This window comes from Spodoptera frugiperda, chromosome 23, assembly GCF_023101765.2.
Source record: "Spodoptera frugiperda isolate SF20-4 chromosome 23, AGI-APGP_CSIRO_Sfru_2.0, whole genome shotgun sequence".
In the NCBI taxonomy this organism is placed as follows: Eukaryota; Metazoa; Arthropoda; class Insecta; order Lepidoptera; family Noctuidae; genus Spodoptera; species Spodoptera frugiperda.
The window spans coordinates 9,517,051-9,536,933 of record NC_064234.1 but is presented as its reverse complement, the minus strand read 5'-3'; the positions used below and the strand labels follow the sequence as shown (position 1 = coordinate 9,536,933).

General features: G+C 40.0%; 1 protein-coding gene across 14 annotated transcripts in view; it reads right to left on the bottom strand.

Annotated features, from left to right (window-relative positions):
* Positions 1-19,883, bottom strand: part of LOC118267251 (RNA-binding protein Musashi homolog Rbp6) — a 504,750-nt gene that overhangs the window by 158,028 nt on the left and 326,839 nt on the right. For all 14 annotated transcript variants that reach the window (XM_035581149.2, XM_035581150.2, XM_035581142.2 and 11 more), the window contains one exon: positions 5,176-5,268. In XM_035581149.2, the coding sequence (XP_035437042.1) occupies positions 5,176-5,268 (93 nt within the window). The remainder of the gene's footprint in view (positions 1-5,175; positions 5,269-19,883) is intronic.

Here is a 19,883-nt window from a genome sequence, read left to right as displayed (position 1 = left end):
CTTGCAACAGGAACGCCACTACCGCACTGGCATTTCAGACATCCACCGTTTCGGCGGCCACGGCTAATGTCGGAACAATGCACGAATCTGGACAGACAGATCCGAGCGGCCCCGAAGATAAACGACAACCGTGGAGCGTTGTAACAACTGATTGATATACGGCCTTCGATGATATCGTAGGTAACTATCGTGTACCGAATTCCTGACCCGCCTCAGTTACAGTTCGAGTACTGTTGACATTAAACGATGTTTAGATAGTGAGCGAGCGTTAAAGTTCACTACCTATCGCTTTTCGACTGTTTGCTTTGGTCAAATACACTCGATACATCCCCTGAATTTTGCAATAACAACGGAGTAGTATGTCCTTCGATAACATTATAAGTAAACAAAAATAAGTTATACTTCTTCGTTTAAAGTGCACTCTACAGATCCCAACTACAAGGCGTACAATTGTATTATCAAAATGTCTCCGGGCTAGCAATTATATTACTCATAATATTAACCATCAAAGAAGCCAAATCATACCAAACTGTTAAGAAGCAGTAACAACGCCGAATGACTTTGTGTCATGCGTTTGCAGAGCAAGTCTGTTCGCAATTCTCGGCACCAGTCGCAGTCGAGACTCGTAGAGAACATGTCGATAGCCGATACAAAGTTAAGAGCGTATGTTGAGATAATAACAAGTAATCGTGCAAGTTGGTTCGCAAGACTTGCGTACTAGTTATCGGCGGAGCGACGGTCAGAGTTTGGTCTCGCTCGACGGCTAAAACAATAGCGAATCAAGCATGCAACGGAACTTCCTCAAAGACACCCTCTTGTGCGTGCGACGCTTAGCGAACGCGCTCCACAACTTTATATTGGTTGGGAAACTTGAACGTTGCCTCGAGCCCTTCATTCACCAGCATAAGGCGTTAAATTAGTCGAAAGTACTGCATTTTGATTAAATTTCTAACACAGCCACAGAGAAATCATGCTCACTTCTCTTCCGTTAAATGATGATTACAACATTTTAATAATTTCATATCACCTTACTTTATATTCTAACGTGGGAGTAATTTTGACGTAAATTCCCTCAAATATAACGAAACAATTACGTCGGCGGATGAAAATATAATCGGTTATTTTTCTCGCGTTACCAAATCTAAAAATAATATTCACCGAGAAAAAGCATTTTTACTTAAACATTCCGACCAAAATTGTTGTGAATAAAGTTGTCCGCTTAACATTAAATATAAGATCGCTTTAGCGAGGCAGATAGACAGATAAAGACGGCATACATTTTCATGAGAAGAGAAAAAAATAAAATATAAGCAATCCGTGGTGAAATTGTGAGGGGCAAGTGTGCGTTTTCTGTCGACTGGGGGCAGAGATTGGCAGACAGAGGGGTGGCGGGGCGGGGAGGCACAAGGGCCTAAGCGGCAATCGGCTGGCGAGGGAAAGGGCACTCTCGCACCGGACGTTGGAGTCAACATTGCGGGCGCAGGGCCTCCCAGATAACTCTTAATCGGCGCTGGCTTCAGCGATTACACCGGTCGTTCGGCTAATTAATTTTTAAGTCGGCATCGCAGAGCGGCTACGAGTTTCCACTGAATTCGACTACGATTTACATATTATAGAAGTTCTCTTTCTTCCTGTTTGGCTGCCCACGTTGATTCCAAAACAATGGAAAGATGTGAGGCAGTGGCTTATCGCCGCGAAAGAGTCGTAAAAAATATTGAGGAAAAGGGGTTATTTTAGGATCCCAGCAATAACCTGTCAATACGTCTCCACACATCAAAATACAACTGGGAATTGTGGTTTCGGATTGTACTTTTTCCTAATAATTGAATTTTTTATGCATGTCAAATTCCTTTTTGCTCATAGATCTAGATGTAAGGTATTGACATTCTTTTATTTTGAACTTTGACTTATTGTAATAAAATTGTTTTAAAATTCCCAAGTCGTTTCAAATTTCATTCCATTGCTATCAAAAAAATCGAATCAAAAGAAGACCTTTCAAAAGTAGACTAAACTCACTATCCTGATGAAGTCCATTCACACACCAATAAACCATAAACTTCAATTTTGCACCCTCCATAAACCCTTCAGCTCCAACATCATCTCACTCAGAAACAAAGATCAAGTATCAAGTAGACTTTATTAATTACATGACCGAAGTTGAGGCTGTACCTATCCATTTCAGGCTAATACTGTTACGCATAGATCTATGTCAATTATGGTCAATGTTTGACCATGACTGACGTATTGTGACACTAATGGTAAACTTCGTGACGCCTGTAATTGACATAGCTGGTAGGTCGTTACTAGTTAGGTTACACGATCTGATAATACAATATTCATGTAAGTAGAATCAAAGATGAATAAAAGATGTGGTAAATAAATTACTGTCTCTGTTCTAGGATGAGCTCGACTGATGAGTGAAGACTTGGAGTCTTAGGCATACTGAGCATGGATTGCATGCCTGTATCTACCAACAAGACAGGCAATGTCTGCTGAAGAAGATAACAATACTTATTAAAGCTAAATGACGTCAAGAAATAACACTTTCATTCCTCCAAAGACCAACAAAATAAGTCCCAACAGTAGATGAAATAAGTAAACAGCTAAAATTCATAAAGAACCTCGCTCTTGAACAACACCACGAAAAGTAACCACGACTTAAAATACAATTTATCACTTAATATTCGTACTCAGGAAGATAACTCAAGAACAACGTGAGCGCTTCATACACAACGGGATTTGGCAAATTACCTTCACCTTAAAACTGTTTCAGAGAATGTATGCCCGGAAGTAATTTCCCCTACGTGTTTGTTTTAAGTTAAGCGTTCGCGCGCCATAAAATTAACCCGCTGCAATCTGTTCTTTTTTTACTCGCCACATCTGTGCAGATTAAAGTACCGAAGGCACGTTATCTCCATAACTCTCTACTTCTGTCCCGGCAGTCCCACTTAAAAGTTCAATGGAAGAATGCTCTCACGGAGCAATCTAGCGAACAGATCGCTATTATGCATGCGATAGGCAAAACTGTGTCGTGACGGACAAAATTTGCAAAGACCGATCGGCCCATAAATCCGGCGGTTCCTAAACCCTTGAAAGGGCACCGTCGAGCAGCTTTCATCAGAAAATTCGCCATTATCTGAAGGAAATCGTTACCGGGGTTGAACCTCGCCCACCCCCGGCCCGACCGGCTTTCATTTACGGCGTTGCGTGCATGCGTCCCGCGGCCTTTGCTTCAGGTGGGCGTAGTCATTGTGTTCAGTATTTAAGTGGCTCATTTGATATTCTGAGACAGTTTGCATTCGAAAAGCTCGCACGTACGGAACCGGTATCGGGACATCGAAGGTACGGAGTGCGTACTCGCTGACATCAGCCCCCGCGCCGCACTACCGTCAGTAGTCACAACACTCCATCGTGAATGTGATCGCACGTGATCGGGCCACTTCGTAAGATTCTGCTCGGTTCGCACGAGCCACACGCACGCGCCGAGTTTGCGCAATGTTTATCCACAAATACACTAATGAAGGCACCTACAAAAGCGACTAGATTGTTAATTAAACTTGCTCAAAATGTGACACCCTTACGAAATGACGCCGGCCCGGGAGCACAGTGCACGGCTTCAATGTTATTGAATTAATTTGTAATCAGAATTCTCGGTGTGCGTTCTTGAATGTAATAATGGTATTTTGTAATTTACTTCCATCCATACTTATGTATAAGTATTCAGACTTTAGGAATAGCTGCCATTTGAGGTTCTATTTTTCGGAATTGTATAAGGAAAATCTTTTACTATCCAGAATAAGATCAATGAGAAATGCTGTATTGAAGTTAATATTCTCAGATCTTAATTTCGTAATATAAAAGAAGGTAATAGGATCTTATCGTAAGAGTTTTGTATACAATGTACTCGTACCTACAGTAGAGTATGTTGTAACAAAGTTATTTTTGTTGCCCACGTGTTCCAATTTATCGTCATCAAAGTGAAACAGACCATCGCTCTGAGTCCCAAGATTTATTTGTCTCGTCAGTTTTTCTTTGCATCTTGTATTTAATTAGAATAATTGCGGTTACACAATATTTCGTAGTCACAAAAAGTAATTCAAAAGACCCCATCATTAGGCCGTCGACCAAAAGGAATAACCATTCCCTTAATCATTATTCTTAAAGACTCTTCATTAAATTCCTTTTATCTCTCCCGGGATATTTCCTTCGCTTGGCATCAATCACATTCACTCCGAAAAACTCGTTGGCTTTATTCTAAACTCTCATAATAGGTAATGAAGGTCTTGATCGTCGCGGCCGGCTGCCGGCTGCCGGCTGGCTCGCTCCGATTACTTTGAGAGCTGGCACAATGACTCCCCGGCTGTAGCCAATGTTGAATTCTGAAAAGTTCCTTAGTCCGCATCCATGCTAGATACGGGGCTAATTACGACGAAACTTTTGTAGATAGACACCTGCGCTGAGTCGCGGCCGCCAGACAAAGACCAACTTATCGCAGACTTACAGGCACGCGCGCAACGCCACGCGAATATTAACTTTAAATAGTGACACAAAGATCCCTTTTCCTACGACACCATCTAAGAAATGAAGCGATAGATTGGTGCTAAGACGACAGTCTTATTCAATATCGACCTGAGACAATAATGGCACAAAGAAATTGTTTCCTTGATTTAAATATCTGCTTTGTTATTTAGTATCCATTAAAACAACGTTAATTTAGTTGAAAGCTTCAATTTCACATAATGGCGTTTGGAATAAAAACATCTACAGTTTAATCGCTCGGAACTAAGCCGTTGTATTATGAATTTCCATCAGAACAAGTGAAGCGAACATATAATCACAATAACACAGTTTGCAAGTTTGACCGACGCGCCAAATTTGAGGGTAACATGTTTAATTATTATGTGCACGGAATGATTTAGCTGCGGGATAAAATTAGCGTTGCCTAATAACAAATGAGACATGACAGTGCAAATTCAGTACACTTTTCCAAAAAGTTTGGTGTAAATTAAATTTGCCGAGCGAAGTTGTCTCAACTTTGCGCGCACGACGCGGCCGCGTTGCGTGAATGTGTCGGCTAAACGCTTCTATTCGTTCTGCTAATGGCCGGAGCTTCGTGCTACTGCAATTTTCTATCCCGAGTAAACGAGCTTGATACAAAAGAATGCGGGTACTTACCGGTCCGAATTGTTCGAAGTAATTCTTTACGTCTTCAAGCGTTGTGGGTGCCGATAGCCCGCCTACAAAAATCTTCTTTGTCCTGGTGACCATCTGCAACAAAACAATTTCAATCAATATATTTAAAAGTCAAAAACACGATAACGATGAATCAACATGTAAACAAACAATTTTTTATTTGCAAATAGCGAAATAAAATATTTTATCTACGAGTTTCATTTATCAATGAATTCCGCTTTTCCATAGTTTTTATTTTGATATAATATATGACCATCGGATTATATGAATAGTAAGCACAAAAGGGAGTATCGATATGTGTGTGGATTCTGCATAATTTGTTGGGATAGTTCATAACGGAAAAACAATTGGTAGCGAAGTGAAGGCAACGCACAGCGGGCGAGGGAAATGTTCAAATAATTACTGTTAATATATTATGCAATCCTCCCGCGGATGTTACTCAGGGATATTTCTGAAGAACGCATAATACATAATGGCTCAGAGGGATAATAGCGACCACACGCCCGCACTGTTGTTGGACTGCGTTCAGACTTGTTCACTGATATTTGTTTGTTTAGCTTAGTCTGGTAATAATTTCTTTGCTGAGTCTTCTTCATAAATTTGCTTACGACTGGCTCCTGAACGTTTATTAAACGCATAATCAGTGCACGAAGTGTGTAGCTAATTTATGTATTCAATGCAAATTTTAACAATCAAAGCGTAGACGTTTAAAGAAGGATTTCATTATAATGTCAATATCGGTGCTCGGCTCAAACTCAAAGGAGAGCTGCTGCTGTTTTTTTTTTCTTGAATATTTATGCGCGGTAATAACGATGGAAAAAATGCACGCTGCGTCAACTTAACAATGGTAGTGGAGTTTTTACGGGGCTTCCTATCGGTAACGAGGCTGGAAGCTGGGTTCGATACTGTAATTATGACGCCCCGACAAAGTAACCAGATGTCGTGTGACATGAAAGGGACTGAGCCTTAGCATTTACGTATCATATGACCGGTGTAGTGAACGACAAAAGTCAAACAATTAACCCCCTGCGAGCCGTTGTTCTGACGTTTTTCAAACCCAGCGGTCGCTTGTGGAAACGTGGACTCAATTTCCACGTATTGTTAAAGTTTACTCGTTTAGACTGATAGAATGATGTCAGCTGGTAAGTTGAGCCTTGAGAATTAAAATGTTTATGGCCTCCCCCAACAGGTAATGTCATAAGCAAAATTTTGTGCCGCAGTAAATATATTTTACACGGCAAATAAATTGTCAGGCAGTACTTCAAGGACACAATCTCATATACCCGGCGAGTTTTTAGTAAAATAATATTGCCACCGTATAACAATACGTAGGTACAATCCCTTAAACCTTTGAGGCACTAGAAACGAGAAATATTATTACGTCTCGGAAAGGAATCCCTATTACTATGAGTGGCGAAAGATAATAGCGCTGTGGAAATTGAATAAAACAAGATTCGGTAACGTCTAATGTAACTAATGTAAGTGAGTAAGAGGGCCGGAGTTCTGGGACGATCCCAAACGAAATCACACTCAAATGTACGTAAATGATGAATAAGTGGCATGGCGGGGGTGAGGCGCGGCGGGCGGGGGGTGGTCTACGTGTCCAAGTGGTGCTCCCCGCGCCCCGCGCCCCGCCTGCCTGTTCCCTGTAAATCTCAAGTGTGACAACGCTTGCCTACTCCCCCGTCATGCTGTCTCACGGAATCAACGCGTTTTTCTACTGTTTATTTTACACTACCAGCGTCCCGAGATAACACGGCTAAGAAATGTTTCAAATATTTCCAGAAAGAAGTAGAAAATCACGCCTATTTTTCTTTCCGAAGAAGTATGTAGGTAGGATCGTTCACCGTACGGTCTCCAATAACTAATATATTCTTGGAAAAGTTGGTCCTAATCTTACAGATTGGATGAAATATCATAGCTTTGTACTAGCAACATAAAGCAAAGTCAATTTCAATCTCTAAAAAATGTATGTAATCTTATAAAAACTTCGAAACGGAGAAAAACATCAAACTAAAATCCGATCACAGATCAATACTTTGAAAAAACAAAACGTGGAGTATATAAAAACACTATAAAATCGAAAGGTAAACGTTTCTTAGGCAGGCGCCAAAACAAACAGCATCTTTGGCCGGTTCAACGACCTCGGAATAAGAGAAATAAACTCTTGAAATTGCAGTAACCAACACCATTTTATGATTACGAGTATATCCGACATCCGTACAGAAATAACTAGAATGTTACTACCACTGTGTTGCTTGACATACTTTATTAAATTCTCTGTTATTAAGCAATCAAACACAAAGGTTACTTTGTTATATTATTGTCTTTTGAAATGTACTGCTATTTTATTTAGACGTTTTAGAATTTCTCTCATATTATACAGTTCTCTAGCATGAGTCAAAGTTAACGTTCATCATCAATTCTCATCCATTCGTCGTCTATTACGGGATTTAGACCTTTCTGATTGTCTGTTAGGTATAATAATATGGCATAGTTTATCCTATTGTGACTTCTAATGAGAAAAGACAGAGTAAAATAATTCCACACCTTTTCTCACAACTGAATAGTAACAGTTTCAAAATTCTTAACATTTATTGATTAACATGTCTTAATACGCTCCTGAGTACAGTAAGCTACATTGATATCATTATAATGTTGCCATAGTTACAATCGGAACCCCAAATGCAAGCAATGAACGTATAAAATTTTAGGGGAAATATTTCTCCGTGTTCAATATAAATGATATACTGCGAAGAGCCTATAAAAAGAAGGTGCAAACGGATCATGATCATACTTTTTTATTTATGTATAGGACGGGCAGTTACTGATCGATAGCCGCAATGCCAGGGTAATGTCCATACTGATCACCCAACCCTTTTGACCGTAAAATACGAAATTTGATAGATTTATATTCAATACCAAGACATGCGATATGGGAGTTCAGCTATATTATACATATCCATCGAACTAAACAACCGCATTTCAGTACTCAAGTAGGTACGGAAATAGACGCTAATATTCAAACAAAACCGATATCAAGCGGTAATACGCGAAATTATCATTATAGAATATTTGATTAAACTGATTAACAGTAATTACGTTTTGAAGTTTGAATATTATAATCACGGATTCATATGAAAATACTCGGGGAGCGATAAATAAAAATTTGATTAAGCGGCATTTATAAATGGGATTGTAAAGGGTGGTCCTATGGGAGCGAGTGTCAGGCTTGCCGGCCGCCACGTCAGCCCAAACAGTTGGCAATTACCTTAAATGTGGACAACGCAGTTCACTCCATTGGGAAAATTATTATTCACCGCATATCCAATTTTTAGCTCGACTCTCTAAATTGGTACGCGCTACCTTTGATTGCTCGTATTAATTGTCAACGCTGACAATTGCGTGCTACCCTAAGTTATAAAACTCCACGTATAATTATGAATATGTCGAGTTCTATTATGCATATTATGTAAATTCGTTTTTATTGAAATATTAGATACTTAGATATTCGAAAATTTTAATATGTACCTACCGATAATGAAGATTCAATTGAATTAGTTTTTTTGGTAATTGGGTGACAAATGGTAGAAAGTTCAGCTTGTATTTTGAACTTATGAACATAGGCATTCACGTAATGAACTAAGAATAAACACAACAAGCCAAAAAATTTAATAAAAGTTTGTAAAAACTAAATTAGTTTATTTTTAATTCAACTACATATTGTAACAGTGCGCAATTCAACATTTTTGGTACGTGCATCGTCCGCCAAACAACATTAGCGTCGGGCTCGTTAGAACGCGGCAGTAACTAGCCACGTCACAGTCATTTTGTTGTGAAAAATACAACAATTTAATTTAGACTAACTTGACCAGAGGCGGCAAACACCGAACGGCCGCAGCACGACAAAAAGCTACACACACCAATTACGAGCGGCGCGCGGCCGCCAGCACGCCAGCGTCCCTTTAGCGACGTGCCGGCTTACGAGTTGCTCTAACTCAATTCATAATGTGCCACTACGAGCGCGCACAAATTTTTACGTTCCCAACCAACAATGTTCTCGCACCGCACCGAAATTGTCGCCACCAATATTTTCAGTAATAAACGCCATAAACTTTATCGGACGAAAAATTAAAACGTCCGTACACGTGCATAAATACATTTTTCAACCGTTTACACTGAAGGAAGTAAAATATAACTGTACACCGTACAATGTTTTTATTCCGAACGTATTCCGTTCTGGAGCGCAACTTGACAACACCATGAAACTAAACGCATAAATGCATCCAACGTCAGCACTCGCATTCGTACAATTCCTTCGAACAGTTATTTTTTATTGCTCTAAATCCACTCTGCATCGCACACCTTTTTCGCTCTTTCTAAAAAAAGTATTACAGTGGAATCCAGTTGAAAATATTTTCTTTTAAGAGTTTTCTGCCACATGAAAGAGTGAATATACCACTTATTGCGGCAGAGGCGGTTGGGACAATATTAATCAATTTTTACACAGAGAATTTGGGGGGATCGTCGCACAGGCGAGGGCACAAAGGTCGGCCGGCCCACCCGACGCTGACGTTGCATTTCATTTTTGTTTGCCCACAGCCTCTGGCCCGCTTGTCTGTTCTTTGTCTTCCTGAATAAATGCGTATTTTTGAAGCACCTATTTTTCATTATTACTACACCCACAGGATAGAATGTGACCTCTCCCTATCATTCATTCAATTTTTGTTCACTCCACTTTGAGCGGTTTTGGTGAAAGCTCTGGTGAAAGTATTTTAGTGGAAACGTAAACTTGATTTTAGTAAATAAACTGGCGTTCTGTCGTGCAAATTCTGGTTACAAAATTCGAACAGCACACGAAACGCCTGGCATACATGTGCTATATGCAAAGTTTATCTTATTCGTTGGCAACATTATAACTGTATCCAAACATGTATCTGTGGCGTTTGCCTCAGCGCAGTGAGCATTTCATATAGATAGGGGATGATCCCGTCTTCTCATGTCGCACACCTTATCTACTTCACAGCTCATTAGGTAGCACGGGGCGCCTTCGAACAGATCTATGCCATTTGTAACAATACAGAGACCACGCGGATGGCAAATGGTGATTCCAGGGCTTAGGGTGCCAGTCTCGTTACTTCGGTGGGGAGACAACACGACGTGAAATAAGTACGTAGTCGGTTGTGGCGTGCGACGTCAAGCGACGCAAGACACTAACCGCGTACGTTCTAAATGGGAGACATTAACGAAACGTTATTGCTTCTCGGCTTCACCGACACTTGCACAGTATTAATCTCTATCTCGTACTGATGCTTGCTGTCTGTCGCTCTCTAGAGCTAGTTAATTCCGACAATAACAAGTCGCCGCCGCACATCCACCCAGCATTGTGGCGAAATTGAAATCATTCAGACTTTCTATTTTCTATTCAATTAACACCTGCACATGCTGTTCTGTTTCAAATAGAATCCAGTTATTGAAACGAATAGAAGTAATTTACACAATTAAAATGGAATATTATCAATTATAATAGTAATGAAATTTATTTCCAAGTAAACGTACATTCCCATTCAATATCCGATAAAGCAAACGCAAACAAGTAAGAAAATACGCAAAAAGCGAATACATGTAAATGAACAAACTTCTTAGAATTACATCGTGAGCTGAATAAATAACGTCTGATCGATGCGTTGATAAGCCCATGAAAAATTTAAAGAGGATCCACACAATGGTGGAAAGAAACGGATGGAGTAGGTATGAAGAGGCCTGGGATATTGCGTCTTTCAGTTTTTTATACCTATTACTCTTACGCAGCCCTCGGGTCGCGAACAAAGGACCACTTCATTCTATACAGTTAAATATATCTCCGAAGACAGCCCCACTCTTTAATGTTCTTTGATTGTTTATGACATTTCCTTCTTTTCAATCGATAAAACGCCGAACTGAACTATTCAAATAACTGTTAAAGCCCTCACAGAATCGACTACTCCGCTGTTATACTTTAGAATATGCTCGTATGAGAGTTCTGGAAACAATAGCAGCATTTAGGAACCTAAAAAGTGAACCGGCTCAGTGCACTTGTCATCGAAAGCCATTCGGAATACATCAGCACGGCGTACATGTGGGGTGGCTCGTGTAGTGTGTGCGTACTTTCTTTTATGTCGCGGCACCCGCGAGTGGATGAAAGCGAGACGTCGGGAGGCCCACGCCTGCCACTAACTCCCCTTTCTTGCTAAATACAAAAACTATGGCTATATCCACCCCGGGCCATTGTAAGATTGACTGGCACTGCTTTGTTTCAAGCATGCATACGGGGGGTAAGTGTACTAGATGGATGTGTCGTTGAAATTCTGCCACCAATTTAGATATTCAAAATCGAATATTTGTTCATCGTCAGGAGTTCAATAGAATTTGAATTTTGCGTGACTGAAATACAATTTGCTCGAAAGATAATATAAGGATAAAAGTTGAAAGTATTATGGATTGTTTCGAGAAAAACACGTAATAAACAGGGCGTTTCAAAATGAGCTGTATCGTTGAAGATAACGCAAATGAACTTTTTCAAGTAAATCATAATGTAAAGATTCCTCTCCCTATTAAAAGTGAAGGATACAAGATACTTGGAATTTTTCTTTTTTGCTACGCATAATCAAATAAAACTTGATTTTATGTTTCCAGTCAAATTATAAGCCGAGGGGAGGGCGAAATAAAAAGTGAATAATGAATGTCGAGGCCGAATCCCGGACCGCGCGACCGTAGCAATTATTTTGTTTCGAGTACCATCAACATGGTTCGTTCTTTCAAATTTTCATACATTAAGCAAATGTCGAGAATGCGTAATAAGGACCTAAATGTTGTAAGCCGTCGCGGGGTTGCCAAGAGCATTCATTAAAACACCGGGGGACTGGACAATCGGACATTCTTTTAAAACTTGAACTTTACATTCGTATTTATATTACTTTTGCTCAGTGGGGACGCTGTTTGTAAATAAACGATAAATCTTGACTTAAAACAAGTTACATTTGGGAAAACTTTGTAGTCATATCATGCTTTGTAAGATAATAATTGACAGTGTCTGCAAATGTCACTACTGTAATTTTGTTTAATTTACTGATTACTTTTTTACTATAATAATAATGGCGAAAATGTCTTATTATTCCTCTTTTGTTGTATGTACTTTAGTTTTTTGTGATATTTGATAAGGTTTTAAAACCAATTGGGACATTACATCAGGGCAAATAAAAATGTTGCTTTCAAAAAGAGTCGTAGAGATCGCAGTCACTCACCAAAATATTGACGTTTAGTCGAATTTGATTAAAACCCAGACCTAACCCTAGCCGAGTAGGGAGAGGGCAGGAAGCAAGGGACTGTGTACCACCATCGATTTACTGCGAGTACACACACATGTGCATACATTCATACACAACGCACACAACCAACTGGTACATGCCCATATTGTTTACCAAGATTAAACACTTAACCTATTTAATGCGTACATAAAATTTAATTGATGTCATACTAAGTAACGTCTCGGGAAACACGACACTTTTCCTTCGACGACGTCGTGATACGAATACATTGTAAGTATCACTTAAATGTCCTCACAACGAACTACTTGACGTCACCAACCCTCCCCCGAACGAATGTATGGAGCTATTCGTAAGACTAAATAAATACAAACTACAGGAACAACTGTCGTCTATGACGGAGCCTGTCTACAAAACATGCAATCCTTGTGAATGATAGCCGACTGACTGAACTCTATATATGCCGTATATTTTATCTATCCCTACAAAAAGAAAACGACGGCCCCACAACAGTACATTGGAAAACAAACCGTGTTACATAAGTATAACAGTTGTATTTCGAGTGACACTTGTAGCGCGGTTGAGCGCTTTCGTCTACACATCGGTCGATAGTGTTGACGAACAAAATAAGCTCCCCTCCGGGCGGGAGTGCGGTGTCAAGAGGCTATAGGATTAAACTTAAACTGGGTTTGCCCGCAGTTTAATTATACAAAAGGTATGTACTCTGCTACTCACGAAAATGTTCTACTCCTCTCGCACACATGTTGGAAATTAGTTAAATTATATCCTTTACACACAGTTGAATGGCAAATAGAATTTAAAATTAGACGTCTGGAAAGTGCTATCAAAGGACGACAGTAAATTATTCATTCCTTAGAAATACATACTTGACATATTTATAATCGCCGGGCAAAAGGAATATTCAATTTATATCGGTATCGTGCAATATTTTTTAATTCATACACGAATTCGGCAATGGCGCAATGCAGAATTAAACTTTGCACAAAATAATTACCCGCGTAATATATAGCATAAGCTATATGTACAGTGGCTGAATTAAATCTAGTTTGTACTCGCCAGAAACGTAGTAAATTGTGCGTTTCGTGGAAAACTTTTGCACTTTTATAGCAAGGGAGGACCAGAGTCGATAAATTTTAAGCGTTCTCTTCAAACGAGCTTGGTGAAATAGAAAACGTTATATTTCACGATTACGAGATCGTAATCTTCTTAGAAATTTAATAATGGATATCATATGCGATGAAAATTTTATTACCTTAATAGCCTTGCAAGTTATACGTACGAGTACATATAAGTATTTGACTCTTATTAGGAATTGGTATTATTCTTCGACGTTATATCTTCTATCTGTGGGAGGGGAGAAGGGAAGTAATCCGACATTAACTTTCGGCAATGGGTATCTGTTTCTAGGAAAGAAATAAAGAAAATGAATCGGCGTCACTAATTGGCCGGCCTATGAGTCGGTGACGTGATGAATCTCGGACGAATGAATGAATGGTTCGGGAGCTGTGTCCCCGCTCCCCATACGACAGATTCTCGCCCTCCCCCACCAATCCACCGATGGGTGTATTTGACGCATGATTTATTCTCCATGCCGGTAGCCCAAAATTTTGGGGAGAAACATACAGAACAATTCTAGGTAGACAATACACGACAATGTTGTGCGGCAGACAAAGAGTAAAATTCAATAGTGAGTTAGATGCAACGTGCAGCGCAAACAGTAGTTACAGAGTTTTAATAATGTAAAGAATAATTTTGTATCCTTTAATACCTCGACCGTAACGATAAAAAATACTTTGTAATTCTCTATAAGTTAAGTGCGGGACACACCAGCGGACAGAGCGTACTAGACAAATGTACCAAGTTTTATGAGTGGTAAGACATAAAACTAGCTAAATGTTCGTCTTGTACTCGTGGTGCTGACGACGCTTCCGCTTGCGACCAGCTGACACGCCGCAATATGGCCGACTTCCGTGCCACGCGACCACGAATAACGGCACGTCCCTAAAGGCTTCGTTTTGGATCTTGAATATATTCCCTAGGTCTTGAAACGTATCTACGTTTCATAACATTCACAATGTTCAACGTCTAATCAGAGAACTCGTTTTAAAAAGCACATTTAGTTGGTCTCTAATGACAGCAGTAACTTGTGCCAAATTGAGGCTTAACTCGGCGTAGTAGTTAATTGTAATAACCTTCGAAGGATGGGGAGTTTGGCTTCGGGTTGAGTACGAGGAGGGTAAGGAGGGCTAGGCGGGCGAGCGTTGCGCAGGCGCATCGGACCCGACACTCGAGCACGCGCCACTACTCGAGCGCCCTCGAGCGGCCACTCGGCGCCCGCCGCGTCGAATTGAAAAGATACCTACGCCGACACCGCACTGAATATTCGCTCAACGTATCAAAACCGTAAAATGCAAATCTATGCACTGCGGTCGTCTAGAGTACTCAGCGAACCCCAGCTCGCGTACCGCGTTTCATCAAATGCAATATGACTCAAATTATCATACACAAGTAGTTTGTCAACGGAATCACATTGTTCATAATGACTACAAGCTTTTTTAACATTGTACTCTATTAAAATATTCAGTTTACATTTTACAAATTTCGCTGACTCGGAATAAGTTTAACATTTACTGTTTGGAACAAATTGGAATTGCAAATCCTAATGCTAAAACATGGCAGCGTACGTCTTGTGTAGCAGTAGTTTTCCTCTAATTCGGCGAATGTATACAAAATCAAATTACAGCATCCATCTAGCTGCCCTAATAGTGTCCGGGACACGTTAATAGAAAACGCAAACGAATGTGGTGCGACATGAGATGGAAACGCGAGGTCGCAGGACACCGCGCCGTTCTGTTTAAACGTCACACAAACAAAGTTGTGCGCATACATATGTACGCCCCAATTTATAATGCGGACAAGCCACACTGAAATGGATTTACAGCTGCAAACCTGCTTGTCTTTGATGAGGGTCTATTTTAAGATCTGCGCCGAGCGCACCGACACATTCCAATATTTCCAGCCGATATATTATTATTACGTTCGAATCCGAATCGATGCCGTGTTATAAAATTTATTACGCACTCGTCTCCTCAGCGTTTCTTATTTGTAAACAGGCGCTTGAGTAACTCCTCTCGGGGCCCTCGATAATGTTTGATGTCTCGTTAAAAATAAAATCGCCCGTCGATCGACACTAACAAATCCGTGACTAATTTGTCGACTGACATGTCGGGGGACAATCTAGAAATAATACGATGACGTCCGAACTGAGGTTGAGATTAAAATTTTAATGAGATTAACTAAAACGAGGTGAGAGAGACGTAAGGAAAGTGTCAAAAGTTAATACGCCAACCTACATTTTTACTAAGTAGACAAAAATAGAGCGACATAAATTGAATTATTCTGAAGTATAAAGTGGAGTGGCGCTGTTTAGAATTGGGCTTTAATTTCACGTAGTTAGAGGCTCGGGCCCGTAAAGCCAGTGAGCTAAATGCTTCGGTTCTAACGGTTTGTCGCAGATTTAGGTGGCATGTTTAAGTTTCGTGTAATCCGCTGTAGGTAAACTAAAGTCCGCAGTGTCTTTTAGGCACGCCTACTCAGTATGCAAGCGTTTTCCTGCACATCCGTTGTACGCGACCGCGGAAGGACTTCCGTACACAAAATACTATGTTTATGTTCACTTCTTTTAGAATTCCTCGTCGCAGTTGACTCTTCGTGCCGACATGTTGCGACACTGAACACAAAATATACTTACATACTTTAAAATCTTCACAGAATTACTAAGTTTGGTGCTATTTAAGTTTTATTTTATCTTGTACCTACACATTTAAACATTTACATAAAGTTTCATTCTATACAGTTAAATATATCTCCGAAGACAGCCCCACTCTTTAATGTTCTTTGATTGTTTATGACATTTCCTCCTTTTCAATCGATAAAACGGCGAACTGAACTATTCAAATAACTGTTGAGCCCTTACAGAATCGACTACTCCGCTGTTATACTTTAGAATATGCTCGTATGAGAGTTCTGGAAACAATAGCAGCATTTAGGAACCTAAAAAGTGAACCGGCTCAGTGCACTTGTCATCGAAAGCCATTCGGAATACATCAGCACGACGTATATGTGGGGTGGCTCGTGTAGTGTGTGCGTACTTTCTTTTATGTCGCGGCACCCGCGAGTGGATGAAAGCGAGACGTCGGGAGGCCTACGCCTGCCACTAACTCCCCTTTCTTGCTAAATACAAAAACTATGGCTATATCCACCCCGGGCCATTGTAAGATTGACTGGCACTGCTTTGTTTCAAGCATGCATACGGGGGGTAAGTGTACTAGATGGATGTGTCGTTGAAATTCCGCCACCAATCTAGATATTCAAAATCGAATATTTGTTCATCGTCAGGAGTTCAATAGAATTTGAATTTTGCGTGACTGAAATACAATTTGCTCGAAAGATAAAGATAAAAGTTGAAAGTATTATGGATTGTTTCGAGAAAAACACGTAATAAACAGGGCGTTTCAAAATGAGCTGTATCGTTGAAGATAACGCAAATGAACTTTTTCAAGTAAATCATAATGTAAAGATTCCTCTCCCTATTAAAAGTGAAGGATACAAGATACTTGGAATTTTTCTTTTTTGCTACGCATAATCAAATAAAACTTGATTTTATGTTTCCAGTCAAATTATAAGCCGAGGGGAGGGCGAAATAAAAAGTGAATAATGAATGTCGAGGCCGAATCCCGGACCGCGCGACCGTAGCAATTATTTTGTTTCGAGTACCATCAACATGGTTCGTTCTTTCAAATTTTCATACATTAAGCAAATGTCGAGAATGCGTAATAAGGACCTAAATGTTGTAAGCCGTCGCGGGGTTGCCAAGAACATTCATTAAAACACCGGGGGACTGGACAATCGGACATTCTTTTAACGAAACTTGAACTTTACATTCGTATTTATATTACTTTTGCTCAGTGGGGACGCTGTGTGTAAATAAACAATAAATCTTGACTTAAAAACAAGTTGCATTAGGGAAAACTTTGTAGTCATATCATGATTTGTAGCATAATTGACAGTGTCTGCGAGTGTCACTACTGTAATTTTGTTTAATTTACTGATTACTTTTTTACTATAATAATAATGGCGAATTACTTTCTTGATAAGGTTTTAAAACCAATTGGGACATTACATCAGGGTAAATGAAAATGTTGCTTTCCAAAGAGTCGTAGAGATCGCAGTCACTCACCAAAATATTGACGTTTAGTCGAATTTGATTAAAACCCAGACCTAACCCTAGCCGAGTAGGGAGAGGGCAGGAAGCAAGGGACTGTGTACCACCATCGATTTACTGCGAGTACACACACATGTGCATACATTCCACACAACGCACACAACCAACTGGTACATGCCCATATTGTTTACCAAGATTAAACACTTAACCTATTTAATGCGTACATAAAATTTAATTGATGTCATACTAAGTAACGTCTCGGGAAACACGACACTTTTCCTTCGACGACGTCGTGATACGAATACATTGTAAGTATCACTTAAATGTCCTCACAACGAACTACTTGACGTCACCAACCCTCCCCCGAACGAATGTATGGAGCTATTCGTAAGACTAAATAAATACAAACTACAGGAACAACTGTCGTCTATGACGGAGCCTGTCTACAAAACATGCAATCCTTGTGAATGATAGCCGACTGACTGAACTCTATATATGCCGTATATTTTATCTATCCCTACAAAAAGAAAACGACGGCCCCACAACAGTACATTGGAAAACAAACCGTGTTACATAAGTATAACAGTTGTATTTCGAGTGACACTTGTAGCGCGGTTGAGCGCTTTCGTCTACACATCGGTCGATAGTGTTGACGAACAAAATAAGCTCCCCTCCGGGCGGGAGTGCGGTGTCAAGAGGCTATAGGATTAAACTTAAACTGGGTTTGCCCGCAGTTTAATTATACAAAAGGTATGTACTCTGCTACTCACGAAAATGTTCTACTCCTCTCGCACACATGTTGGAAATTAGTTAAATTATATCCTTTACACACAGTTGAATGGCAAATAGAATTTAAAATTAGACGTCTGGAAAGTGCTATCAAAGGACGACAGTAAATTATTCATTCCTTAGAAATACATACTTGACATATTTATAATCGCCGGGCAAAAGGAATATTCAATTTATATCGGTATCGTGCAATATTTTTTAATTCATACACGAATTCGGCAATGGCGCAATGCAGAATTAAACTTTGCACAAAATAATTACCCGCGTAATATATAGCTTATATGTACAGTGGCTGAATTAAATCTAGTTTGTACTCGCCAGAAACGTAGTAAATTGTGCGTTTCGTGGAAAACTTTTGCACTTTTATAGCAAGGGAGGACCAGAGTCGATAAATTTTAAGCGTTCTCTTCAAACGAGCTTGGTGAAATAGAAAACGTTATATTTCACGATTACGAGATCGTAATCTTCTTAGAAATTTAATAATGGATATCATATGCGATGAAAATTTTATTACCTTAATAGCCTTGCAAGTTATACGTACGAGTACATATAAGTATTTGACTCTTATTAGGAATTGGCATTATTCTTCGACGTTATATCTTCTATCTGTGGGAGGGGGAGAAGGGAAGTAATCCGACATTAACTTTCGGCAATGGGTATCTGTTTCTAGGAAAGAAATAAAGAAAATGAATCGGCGTCACTAATTGGCCGGCCTATGAGTCGGTGACGTGATGAATCTCGGACGAATGAATGAATGGTTCGGGAGCTGTGTCCCCGCTCCCCATACGACAGATTCTCGCCCTCCCCCACCAATCCACCGATGGGTGTATTTGACGCATGATTTATTCTCCATGCCGGTAGCCCAAAATTTTGGGGAGAAACATACAGAACAATTCTAGGTAGACAATACACGACAATGTTGTGCGGCAGACAAAGAGTAAAATTCAATAGTGAGTTAGATGCAACGTGCAGCGCAAACAGTAGTTACAGAGTTTTAATAATGTAAAGAATAATTTTGTATCCTTTAATACCTCGACCGTAACGATAAAAAATACTTTGTAATTCTCTATAAGTTAAGTGCGGGACACACCAGCGGACAGAGCGTACTAGACAAATGTACCAAGTTTTATGAGTGGTAAGACATAAAACTAGCTAAATGTTCGTCTTGTACTCGTGGTGCTGACGACGCTTCCGCTTGCGACCAGCTGACACGCCGCAATATGGCCGACTTCCGTGCCACGCGACCACGAATAACGGCACGTCCCTAAAGGCTTCGTTTTGGATCTTGAATGTATTCCCTAGGTCTTGAAACGTATCTACGTTTCATAACATTCACAATGTTCAACGTCTAA